Source organism: Carcharodon carcharias, chromosome 7 (genome assembly GCF_017639515.1).
Source record: "Carcharodon carcharias isolate sCarCar2 chromosome 7, sCarCar2.pri, whole genome shotgun sequence".
NCBI lineage: Eukaryota > Metazoa > Chordata > Chondrichthyes > Lamniformes > Lamnidae > Carcharodon > Carcharodon carcharias.
In genome coordinates this window covers 126,428,499-126,440,786 of record NC_054473.1, presented here as the reverse complement: position 1 = coordinate 126,440,786, position 12,288 = coordinate 126,428,499, and the positions used below count along the sequence as shown (strand labels likewise).

The window sequence follows — 12,288 nt, the reverse complement described above, 5'->3', positions numbered from 1 at the left end:
TATTGCCCATGTTGCTCACTGATTGGTCCAGACAAAAGGGAGGAGTGATATTGTCGCTGGACTAGTAATCCAGAGACCCAAGGTATTACTCTGGGGACCTGGGTTCGAATACTGGCATGGCAGATGGTGGAATTTGAATTCAATAAAAATCTGGAATTAAAAATCCAATGATGACCATGGAACCATTGTCGATTTTGTAAAAACCCATTCTGTTTCCAAAACTTCATTGCAATATTTAAACCAGATGGATTTTGATAATTTTTGATAATGTCTTTTAGGGAAGGAAATCTGTTGTCTTTACCTGGTCTAGCCTACGTGTGACTCCAGACCCACAGCAATGTGGTTGACTCATAAACACCCTCTGAAATGGCCATGCAAGCCACTCAATTGGAACAAATTGCTATAAATACATAAAAAAAGGAAAGAAACTGGATGGACCACCCAGCATTGACCTAGGCACCGGAAATAACAACAGCAATCGCAGCCCTGCAAAGTCCTCCTTCCTAACATCTGGGGGGTTAGTGCCAAAATTGGAAGAGATACCTCATAGACTAGTCAAGCAACAACCTGACATAGTCATCTTCATGGAGTCATACTTTACAGATAATGTCCCAGACTCCACCATCACCATCCCTGGATATGTCCTGTCCCACCGGCAGGACAGACCCAGCAGAGGTGGCAGCACAATGGTATACAGTTCGGAGGGAGTTGCCCAGGGAGTCCTCAACATCGACTCCGGACCACCTGAAGTCTCATGGCATCAGGTCAAACATGGGCAAGGAAACCTCCTGCTGATTACCTCCTACCGTCCCTCAGCTGATGAATCAGTGCTCCTCCATGTTGAACATCACTTGGAGGGAGGAAACACTGAGGGTGGCAAGGGCTCAGAATTGTTCACTTCAATGTCCATCACCAAGAGTGGCTCGATAGCACTACTACTGACCGAGCTGGCCAAGTCCTAAATGACATAGCTGCTAGACTGGGTCTGTGGCAGGTGGTGAGGGAACCAACAAGAGGGGAAAACATATTTGACTTCGTCCTCACCAACCGGCCTGCCACAGGTGCATCTGTCCATGACAGTATCGGTGGGAGTGACCACTGTACAGTCATTGTGGAGACAAAGTCCCGCCTTCACATTGAGGATACCCTCCATCATGTTGTGTCGCACTACCACTATGCTAAATGAGATAGATTTCGAACAGATCTAGCAACTCAAGACTGGGCATCCATGAGGCGCTGTGGGCTATCAGCAGCAGCAGAATTGTACTCAAACACAATCTGTAACCTCATGGCATGGCGTATCGCCCACTCTACCATTACCATCAAGCCAGGGGATCAACAATAGTTCAATGAGGAGTGCAGGAGGGCATGCCAGGAGCAGCACCAGGCATACCTAAAAATGAGGTGTCAACCTCATAAAATAGGACTACTTGCGTGCCAAACAGCATAAGCAGCAAGTAATAGATAGAGCTAAATAATCCCACATCCAACTGATCAGATCTAAGCTCTGCAATCCTGCCACATCCAGTTGTGAATGGCGGTGGACAATTAAACAACTCACTGGAGGAGGTGGGTCCACAAATATCCCCATCCTCAATGATGAAGGAGCCCAGCACAGCAATGCAAAAGGAAAAGGCTGAAGCATTTGCAACAATCTTCAGTCAGAAATGCCGAGTGGATGATTCATCTCTGGAGGTTCCCAGCATCACAGATACCAGTCTTCAGCCAATTCGATTCATTCCACGTGATATCAAGAAATGGCTGAAGGCACTGGATACTGTAAAGGCTACAGGCCCTGACAACATTCCAGCAATAGTACTGAAGACTTGTGCTGCAGAACTTGCCGTGCCCCTAGCCAAGCTGTTCCAGTACAGCTACAACACTGGCATCTACCCAGTTATATGGAAAATTGCCCAGGTATGTCCTGTACACAAAAAGCAGGACAAATCCAACCCGGCCAATTACTGCCCCATCAGTCTACTCTCTATCATCATCTAATGTAAGGGGTCATCAACAGTGCTATCAAGTGGCACTTGCTTAGCAATAACCTGTTCACTGATGCCCAGTTTGGGTTCCGCCAGGGCCACTCAGCTCCTGACCTCGTTACAGCCTTGGTTCAAACATGGACAAAAGAGCTGAACTGCCGAGGTGAGGTGAGAATGACTGCCCTTGACATCAAGGCCTCATTTGACCAAGTGTGGCACCAAGGAGCTCTAGCAAAACTGGAGTCAATGGGAATCAGGGGAAAACTCTCCGTTGGTTGGAGTCATACCTAGCACAAAGAAAGATGGTTGTGGTTGTTGGAGGGCAGTCATTTCAGCTCCAGGACATCACTGCAGGACTTCCTCAGGGTAGTGTCCTAGGCCCAACCATCTCCAGCTGCTTCATCAATGACCTTCCTTCCATCATAAGGTCGGAAGTGGGGATGTTTGCTGATGATTGCACAATGTTCAGCACCATTCCTGCCTCCTCAGATGCTGAAGCAATCCATGTTCAAATGCAGAAAGACCTGGGCAAAATCCAGGCTTGGGCTGACAAGTGGCAAGTAACATTCGCGCCACACCAGTATCAGGCATGGACCATCTCCAACAAGGGAGAATCCAACCATTGCCCCTTGATGTTCAATGGCATTACCATCACTGAAACCCCCAATATCAACATCCTGGGGGTTACCATTGACCAAAAACTGAACTGGACTAGCTATATAAATACTGCGGCTACAACAGCAGGCCAGAGGCTAGGAATCATTCGATGAGTAACTTGCCTCCTGACTCCCCAAAGCCTGTGCACCATCTACAAGGCACAAGTCAGGAATGTGATGGAATACTCCCCACTTGCCTGGATGAGTGCAGCTCCTACAACACTAAAGAAGCTGGACACTGTCCAGGACAAAGCAGTCTGCTTGATTGGCACCACATCCACAAACTTTCACTCCCTCCACCACCAACGCACAGTAGCAGCGGTGTACACCATCTACTAGATGTACTGCAGGAATTCACCAAGGCTCCTTAGACAGCACCTTCCAAACCCACGACCACTACCACCTAGAAGGACAAGGGCCACAGATAGATGGGAACACCACCACCTGGAAGCTCCCCTCCAAGTCACTCACCATCGTGACTTGGAAATATATCGCTGTCACTGGGTCAAAATCCTGGAACCCCCTTCCTGACAGCACTGTGGGTGTACCTACACCACATGGACTGTAGCAGTTCAAGAAGGCAGCTCACCACCACCACCTTCCCAAGGACAACTAGAGATGGGCAATAAATGCTGGCCTAGCCAACGAAGCCCACATCCCGTGAATGAATAAAAGTAATGTTTTTTTCCCCCCGGATATCTTTGTACTTGACAGCTTTCCCAATCACTTTAAAGAAAAAAGTATATTAGGGCCTACTGTGAAGGCAAAACATGTTCTTATTCCTACAATATTCTTAACATCTTCTTTTGCTCCCCTCCAATATTGATTCTTTCCAATATTGATTTAAGTGCCTTTAGGCACTTAACAGGCCAGCATCAGGCCTTCCATATTACCAAGACCCCAGTGAGGTAGAAATTCCATCCCTCAGCCCTGCTGGCCTCTCTCCATTGCTGGCAGCGCCACCGGAAGCTGTCAGTAATGCTTCAAGGCCCTGCCTCCAGATCCCTGGACACAGGTGAGTTGACTGGGACGGAGACTGTGGGGAAGGGGTCTTTGGAAGGGGAAGAAGACAAAGACAGGGGGTAGCTTTCAGTGACCCCACTGCCCACACCCCCCCCACCCCATTTCCCAATGCTGGGTTCCTCGATTGGGCACTGAGCGTATGTCAATGAGGGGCACCCCAGCCTTTGGGAGCCACAGGAGACCTGCAAAATCTCTGATCCCCCACTAAATTCCAGTGGGCTCAGAGGTAATTGGTGTCAAGTGGCTCATTACTGAGCTTGATTGGCATCAAACTGGCAGCAGGGATTCCCACACTGGGCCCTTACTGCCCCCAACTGAACTGGACTCAGTTTTCCCAATGCCAGGAATTGGACATGGGTACTGCCGCCCACTTCTCCCGAGTTGAAAGACTCCCCCACCCCCACCCCACCAGCATGCCTGCCCCGGTGAGTTCAATTAAATTCCCATGTTATTAATGAAATGTTATCACAGTTTCAGAAGTTACCTGATACTCATGGGAGTTCTTTTCTTTTTTATTAAACTTTATTATATTATTTTCAATGCACATACACAAAATCCAGAATTCCCAACCACTTTATTGGTCAAATGTCAAACTGAAACATCCGCTGTATTTACACAAGAGTTTCCTAGCTCACACCTGGAATGGGGTCTACCATTGCCTCACTTGAAGAACCAATGCTAACCATGCATGCAGCTAAAATCTAAGGGCAGAATTGTTACAGAATTGCACTAAGTGCGGGAACAGGCATGAAGAAGTTGTTTTACCCGCCGGCTGCAATAGTGGGTTTTTGCGCTGTATCGTCCGCTTCCCGCCTCATTAATTATACAGCCACAGGAAACACTGCTCACTGGTGGGCAGCCTCTGAATCACCTGCCATGCCGTTACCTCACCGTTTCCTCGATCCGGGTGCCATATATAAACTGCAGCCACACACACAGTTCTCAATGCTTGCTGCCTAAGACTGCTCCAGTGAAGAGGTGGCCCTGAAAGCTGAGATGAGTTTAGTGACCCGTCACTGGAAAGACTTTTGGAGGCCTGTCATGATGTCCTCCACCCCCACTCTGGCCGCAGGAGTCCAGCAATCTCACTACTCTGGCTTGGGAGGCTGTGGCAGTGGTGGTCAGTGTCAACACTGCACAGAAGAGGTTGGCCATCCAGTGTAGAAAGAGGATGAATGATCCCATCCATGCTGCCAGGTTAAGGCAAACATCTCATCACTCTAAACTCACAAACCCATCACGCATTCACTGGCATCTCACTCGCTGCCAGCTCAAGGGACATCACCACTCACTCTCTCATGCACACCCTCACATCTCCATCTGGCCTCATCCCCTCTGGAGAGGTCACTTGCACAGATCAACATGTGCCCCGACACACACCTTGGGATACCCCTCCTCCCCAGAACAGCCCTTGACCTGAAGTCTTTTCCCTTGCCTGAGGCCACTTCTCCCCCTTCCCCGAGCAAGCCTTAGCCCTGCAGCCGTTGAATAGCCACCCCGCCTTACAGCTGGTCTGGTAGTTAGAGACATGCCCGTGAGCCCCCCCCCAAAACTGATGTGGTGCTGCCTGCGAAGCCTGGTGCTGATGACTGCGTGTGCTGCCCGAAGCAAGGTAGGCAAACAAACCTGGAAGTCCAAAGCAAAGTGCAGCTTGCCAGGTGCACGTCACTTATGTACAGTTGAGAAACACACTGGCGTGGTGCCCGGATGATCCAGCATGAGGAGATGATTCCGGAGAGCATGACTTATAATGAGATGTTAAAATATTGAAATTAGGTTCCCGACGTGTGGTGGCAGGCAATGCGGGCCACTATTGATGAGTGCAGCGAATGATTGCAAAATGGTTTTACGATGATGTAAAACTGCTTTTTTGGCCTTCACACCATATTGTCCGCTCACAGTGCCAAACATGCCTGCTACCAACAGGGGTGGAAAATTCCGCCCCAAGTCTTATTGTTACTTGACAATAGTTTTGTGGCCTCTGTTTTTTTTCATTTCACTCTTTCCACTCTAACCTGGTGGCTAATAGCACTTTGTCCTTTCAACCAACCTCTCAGAAAAAAAATACTCTAAACAGAACCCCCAAAGTCATGTATTATTTTTGCAATGTTTACCTTTGTTTGAAAGTAAGAGGACTGAATCACACAGGAATGCATGGCTTAAACCTTAATGGTCAGGAAAAGAAAGTTCACAAAGTTCCACTTTTACAAAATCTGTTGTGATTTCCCTTACACATTCCTGCATTAAGATTCAGTGAACAAATCACTAATTTTTGCAAAAAGGGAAAATTTTAAAAACTTCCCATTCGCTTTTTGTAAGTTACTCTTTGATAGTCCTGAGGAGGGAGGAGGCTAGCTAGAGTGTGTCAGATGTTTGACTTTCTCAGAAAAGCTGCTGCATTCTAAGCCTTTGGAACACATTCCACGAGGGCTGAGTACACAGTGCCAAGATGGAAAATGAAGAACTCACCGTAACATCTCTGCTTCGATGTCATCAACCCCAGCCAGACAGAACCAGTCCTTGTTCCCACTAGGGCTGTAAATCTTGACGTGTTCATTGTGGAGTGGACGGATTTTTAACATTTGCAGATGCTTAAACCAGTTAGTGACGTCAACACTGTAATAGTCGTGGTTACCTAGGAGTCATTCAGAAAGATGGCACACACATTACTGTTGCTTCTTCAGCCACACTTCCAGCAACTGCCTCAAGTTAATGAGGTCAAAATGCCAGAGAAAAAAGGGAAGAAAATGCTTGTCAATATTACAAAATCTGAATAAACAACAGCCAATGCTGGAAATCCCTCGCACTCGGTGTAATCCAAACTTGAGGATCGCTGTAGCAATGGGTGTATACTAAAGATGGGATTTTTTTTTTTAAATGCATTCATAGGATGAGGGCATCACTGGCTAGGCCAGCATTTGTTGCCCATCCTTAACTGCCTTCTTGAATCACTGTAGTCCATTTGAGTATAGGTACACCTACAGTGCCTTTAGCAAGGGTTTTCAACCCAGTGAAAGTGAAGGAATAGCGATACATTTCCAAGTCAGGGTGTTATGTGGCTTGGAGGGGAGCTTGCAGGTGGTGGTGCTGCCATCCGTCTGCTACCCTTGTCCTTCTAGGTGGTAGAGATTGAGGGTTTGGAAGGTGCTATCAAAGGAGCCTTGGTGAGTTGCTACAGTGCATCTTATAAATGGTGTACACTGCTACCACTGAGTAAATGGTAGAGGGAGTGAATGTTTGAGGTGGTTTATGGGGTGCTAATCAAGCAGACTGTTTTGTCCTGGGTGGTGTCAAGCTTCTTAGGTATGGTTGTAGCTGCATTCATCCGGGCAAGTGGAGAGTATTCCATCATACTCCTGACTTGAGCCTTGTAGATGGCAGACAGATTTTGGGGGTTAGGAGGGGAGTTACTTGTCACAGAATTCTCAACCTTTGACCTGCATGTGTCCACAGTATTTGTATGGCTGGTCCAGTTCAGATCCTGATCAATGGTAACCTCCAAGATGTTGACAACGGGGGAATTCAGTGATGGTGATGCCTTTGAATATCAAAGGGGGATAGTTAGATTCTCTCTTGTTGGAGATACTCATTGTGTTCAAGATTGAGGAGTACTGATTCATCAGCTTAGGGACAGCATTAGGTGGTAATCAGTGAGACGTTTTGTTACCCTTGTTTGACCAAATGCCATGAGACTTGTTGAAGACTCCAAGGGCTACTCCTTCCCGATTGTATACCACTTTGCTGCACCCTCTGCTAGATCTGTCCTGCAGGAAGGACAGGATATACTTAGGGATGGTGATGGAGAGGTTTGGGACATTGGATGTAAGGTATGATTCAGTGAGTATGACTAAGCAGGCTGTTGCTTGACTAGTCTGTGGGCCAGCTCTCCCAAATTTGGCACAAGTCCCCAGTAGTGAGGAGTACTTTGCATGGTCAACTGGACAGGATGTGCCTTTGTGGTTTCCAGTACTTAGGTCAACTGCTGGGTGGTTGGTCAATTATATTCTCTCTCAACCTTTTTGTAACACGGTTTGGCATTTTATCTGTATCCATATTTGCCACGCATATCTTGTTTTAATACATCTACAACACACCTGTATGGAAAGAATCCTTACAAATTATTCAGTTTGGTGAGTGGTAATTTTTCTAATTATTTAAAAAAAGAGTTTGTCTCAACTTTAGGCTACTAGAAGGTTCAGGGGGAGTTCTGCCTTCCTGGGCTAACTAGTTTTGCGAGTTTCTATCTTGCGTACTGTGACAATGAAAATAATAATCCATATATTAAAATCCTACAATTCCCAATGATTCACTTTTATCAAGTTTACATATTGAATCATTATGACGGCTGTCACTTTTTGAATGAAGAAAATTTTTACCTGTAACAAAGTATGTCCCTAATTTTGGCATCAGCTGTCGTAGTGGCTCTGTGGCTTTTCGGAGGTTGACTACCTGAGAGTCTGTGAGGTCACCAACAATCACAATGATATCTGAAAATCATGCAGCCATTTAGGTTATGTTTGCTTTATCACAAAGGTAAAATGAATCATGGCACTATCTAAATAATAGTCTATGACAAAAATATGTGTCAGAGAACTGGACAATACTTGCATTATTTTGCTTTACTTTGACTTCCCAGTAATAATTACAACAATGAAACAGCCCAGTCAACCCAGCCAGTCCATGACGACATCTCCCTATTGCCCTTGAGGAACTAGCCCTAGTCACAATTGCCCACCTTGTCCCATATCCTTTCACTCACTGATCCAATCTAATGCTCAATGTCGACGCAGTTTCTGCCTCAACCACTAACCCGTGGAGTGAATTCCATATCCTCGCATTTCTTACAAAGAAATTTATCCCGCCTTCTGTTCAAAATCAGAGTGGAACTGTGTCATACATGCCAGGATAGGCTCACGTTCATCCTAGTTTCACGCTGAATTGATCTCAACTAGGGCTAGGATAGGAACAGGACAACTGGCAGCTCTGGCAGCTGTGTACCGTAATAATGGAGGAAGGTAAAAAAAAATCAGGAAATGTACGCATGGGGCTGAGCAGGATTGATTTGGTTTCTGACATGACCCCCCACAAACCCTGTTCAATAGCCTACCCCCCAACTTGGGTTACTTACGAAGAGGGTACAGCCCTAAACTGCAACTCAATTGGTATCCCTCAGCCAGGTGGACTGTAAGTGCTGGTCAAGAGGAATATAAAACAGCAAACTGCCGGTGGCCAAGGTGAAGGAAGAGACACAAGTCCCACGTCCTAATAACACAGAAACAGAGGAGACCATAATACCCCATGAGCTGCTCCACCATTCAATACGAGCATAGCCGATCTTCGACCTCAACTCTACTTTCCTGCTTTCCATGTGCCTTGATTCTCTGAGAGACCAAATATCTGTCTAAGCCTTAAAAATACTCAAAGATGGAGTCTCCACAACCCTCTTGGGTAAAATTTCACCACCCTCTGCCTTAAGAAATTTCTCCTCATCTTAATCCTAAATGATTGATATATCCCGATATTCCCCATAACCCGAGATTGTGCCCTCGTGTTCTAGATTCCCCAGGCAGGGAAAACAACTTCTCAGTGTCTATCTATTCTGTCAAACCTCTTCAGAATCTAACTATATTTCTCTCTGCAGATGCTGTCACACTTGCTGAGTTTTTCCAGCTATTTTTATTTTTGTTTCAGATTTCCAACATCCGCAGTATTTTGTTTCTCTCTTCAAAATCTTTTTTGTTTCAATGAGATCACCTCTCACTCTTTTAAACTTCAGAGAAATCAGTCTCAATTTACTCAGCCTCTCATCATAGGAGAACATTCTCATCTTAGGGAGCAATCTGGAGAACCTTTGTTGTACTGCATCTAATACTTATATATCCTACCTTAAATATGAAAACCAAAACTGCACACAGTACTCTAACTGTGGTTTCATCAAAGCTGTAGCAGACTTCCTAATTCTTGTACTCCAATTCCCTTGCAATGAAGGGTAGCATACCAATTGCCTTCCTAATTATTTGCTGTACCTGCTTACTAACCTTTTGTGTTCCATTGGTCAAGAACACTCAAGTCTCTCTGAATATCAACATTTAGAATTTTTATACCATTAAAAAAACTTTTGTATTCTTACAACCAAAGTGAATAACTTCACATTTCCACACATTATACTCGATTTGCCATCTTGTTGCCCAATCACTTAACCTGTCTATATCTCTGTGACCTCCTCTCAGCTTATATTCCCACACAGCTTTGTATTGTCAGCAAACCTGGATGCAGTTCTTCAGAGCTCTGAAGCAGGGTCATATGGACTCGAAACGTTCCCCTTAGTTGAAGGGTCAGTCACAAGGGGACATAAGTTCAAGGTGAGGGGCAGGAGGTTTAGGGGGGATGTGAGGACAATCTTTTTTACCCAGAGGGTGATGACAATCTGGAATGCGCTGCCTGGGAGGGTTGCTTCACATCCTATAAAAAGTACCTGGATGAGCACTTGGCATGTCATAACATTCAAGGCTATGGGCCAAGTGCTGGTAAATGGGATTAGGTAGGTAAGTCAGGTGTTTCTCACGTGTCAGTGCAGACTCGATGGGCCAAAGGGCCTCTTCTGCACTGTGTGATTCTGTGAACTCTATTGCTCTCTCCACAGATGCTGCCAGACCTGCTGAGTTTTTCCAGCATTTTCTGTTTTCATTCCCATTCATAAAGCCATGTTGACTTTGTCTGATCATGCTATGATTTCATTAGTGCATTGCTAAGACCTCCTTTGTAATAGATTCCAGCATTTTCTCAATGATTGATGCTGGGCTGACTGATCTGTAATCCCCAGTTTTCTCTCTCCCTCCTTTCTTGAACAGTGGTGTTACATTTGCTAACTTCCAATCCACTGAGACCTTTCCAGAATCTAGGAAATTTTGGAAACTCTAGCCAGTACTTCCACTATCTCTTTCAAAACCCTCAGATGTAGGCCATCAGGTCCAAGGGTTTGTCAGTTTTTAGACCCTGAAATTCCTCAAAAAAAATTTTCCCTTGGCAGATGTCAATTATCTTTAGCTCCTCACTCTCATTAGCCCCTTGGTTAACCTGTATCACTGGTGTGTAATTTGTTTCTTCTACTATGAAAACAAGCGTAAAATGTTGGTTCAATGTCTCTGTCATTTCCTCATTCCATAATAATTTCTTCTGTTACTGCCTCTAAGAAACCAACATTTACTTTAGCTATTCTCTTTTTTTTATATATTTGTAAAAGCCCTTACAACTTGTTTTTATATTCCTGGATGGTTTATTTTGCCTCATTCTATTTTTATTCCCTTTTTATCAACTTTTTACCATCTTTTGCTGGATCCTTAAATTCTTTCAATCTTCAAGTTTAATACTATTCTTAACACCATTATAAACCTCTTTTTTAATCCAATACTATCCTTCAATTCCCTAGTAAGATCAATTTGTGGTTTTCTCACCGAGTTTTTGCTTTTCATTGGAATGTATTTTTGATGAATATTTTGAATTGTTTCTTTAAAATGTTTCCTACTGTTCATTTACCATCATACCTTTTAATCTGTTTGCCCATTCAGCTAGTTTTTTTCCCCCTCACACCGATGCAATTGTTTAAGAATCTCCTTTGGGACTGGAGGATGTTGCTGTCAAATTTAATATGGAATTCAATTATATTGGTGACCACTTTATTTCCACCCAAAGGATCTTTTACTGTGAAGTTACTAATTGAAGCTGCCTCATTGTACTATACTAGCCTAGTTGGTTCCATAAGAACATAAAAAAAAGAGAAGTACGCCAACATATTGTTCCATGAAATTGTCTTGAAAACATTCTACAAATTCATGTTCTAGATTTGATTTGTCCAGTCTATACGAAGATTAAAAACTCCAATTATTGCATTGCCATTGACACAATAATTTCTTGCTTAATTTCTTGAGCAACTGCATAACTACTATAAACCACTCCCAACAGTGTTTTCTGACCCTTTTTGTTCCTAATTTCCATTCATGCTGATTTTTCTTCCTGATTTTCTGAGACATGATCCTTTCTTGCTACTGTCCTTACATCAACCTTTCCTATCAGGGTGCCTGCTCCTCATTTTCCATTTTGCCTGTCTTTTCAAAACATTTGAAATACCCTGGAATATTTAATTCCCAACCTTGGTCACAATGTTTCTGTTAAGGAGATTAGATTGAATCCATTTATCTCTATCTGTGCTGCTAGTTCATCTATCTTATGAATGCCTTGCACATTCAGCAAAAAAGAGCCTTGAATTCAATTTTATCTTCTTTGAATGGACACTATTACGGTTAAATGCTCTGTCCTTTCCTGTCCCACTTTTCTTGTCTTCATCCAAATCGTTACACTGCTCTATTGCCTCGACTTCTCTTTCAATTTCTAAATCTTCCTTCACATTACACCTACCCCCTGTCCAGCCCTTTATTTCAAAGCCCTATCAGCAGCTCTAGATGTACAATTCACCTGGACACTGATCCAATCCCACTTAAGTGGGCCGCATCCCAGTGGAATCACTCCCTCTTTCCCTAGTACGGGTGCCAGTGCCCTGAAAATCAAAATCCCTTCTTCCTACACCACCCTTTGAGCCACATGTTGAATTCTCTAATCTGCATGAC

The 12,288-nt window shown here is 44.5% G+C and overlaps 1 protein-coding gene across 2 annotated transcripts in view; it reads right to left on the bottom strand.

The window, feature by feature from the left end:
- Positions 1-12,288, bottom strand: part of tmppe (transmembrane protein with metallophosphoesterase domain) — a 30,905-nt gene that overhangs the window by 17,340 nt on the left and 1,277 nt on the right. For both annotated transcript variants that reach the window (XR_005943500.1, XM_041191169.1), the window contains exons 2-3: positions 8,041-8,151; positions 6,134-6,299 (exon numbers count right to left, since the gene is read on the bottom strand). Coding sequence is in view for 1 of the 2 variants with exons in the window: in XM_041191169.1 (XP_041047103.1) it covers positions 6,134-6,299; positions 8,041-8,151 (277 nt within the window). In the remaining variant the exon portion in view is untranslated. The remainder of the gene's footprint in view (positions 1-6,133; positions 6,300-8,040; positions 8,152-12,288) is intronic.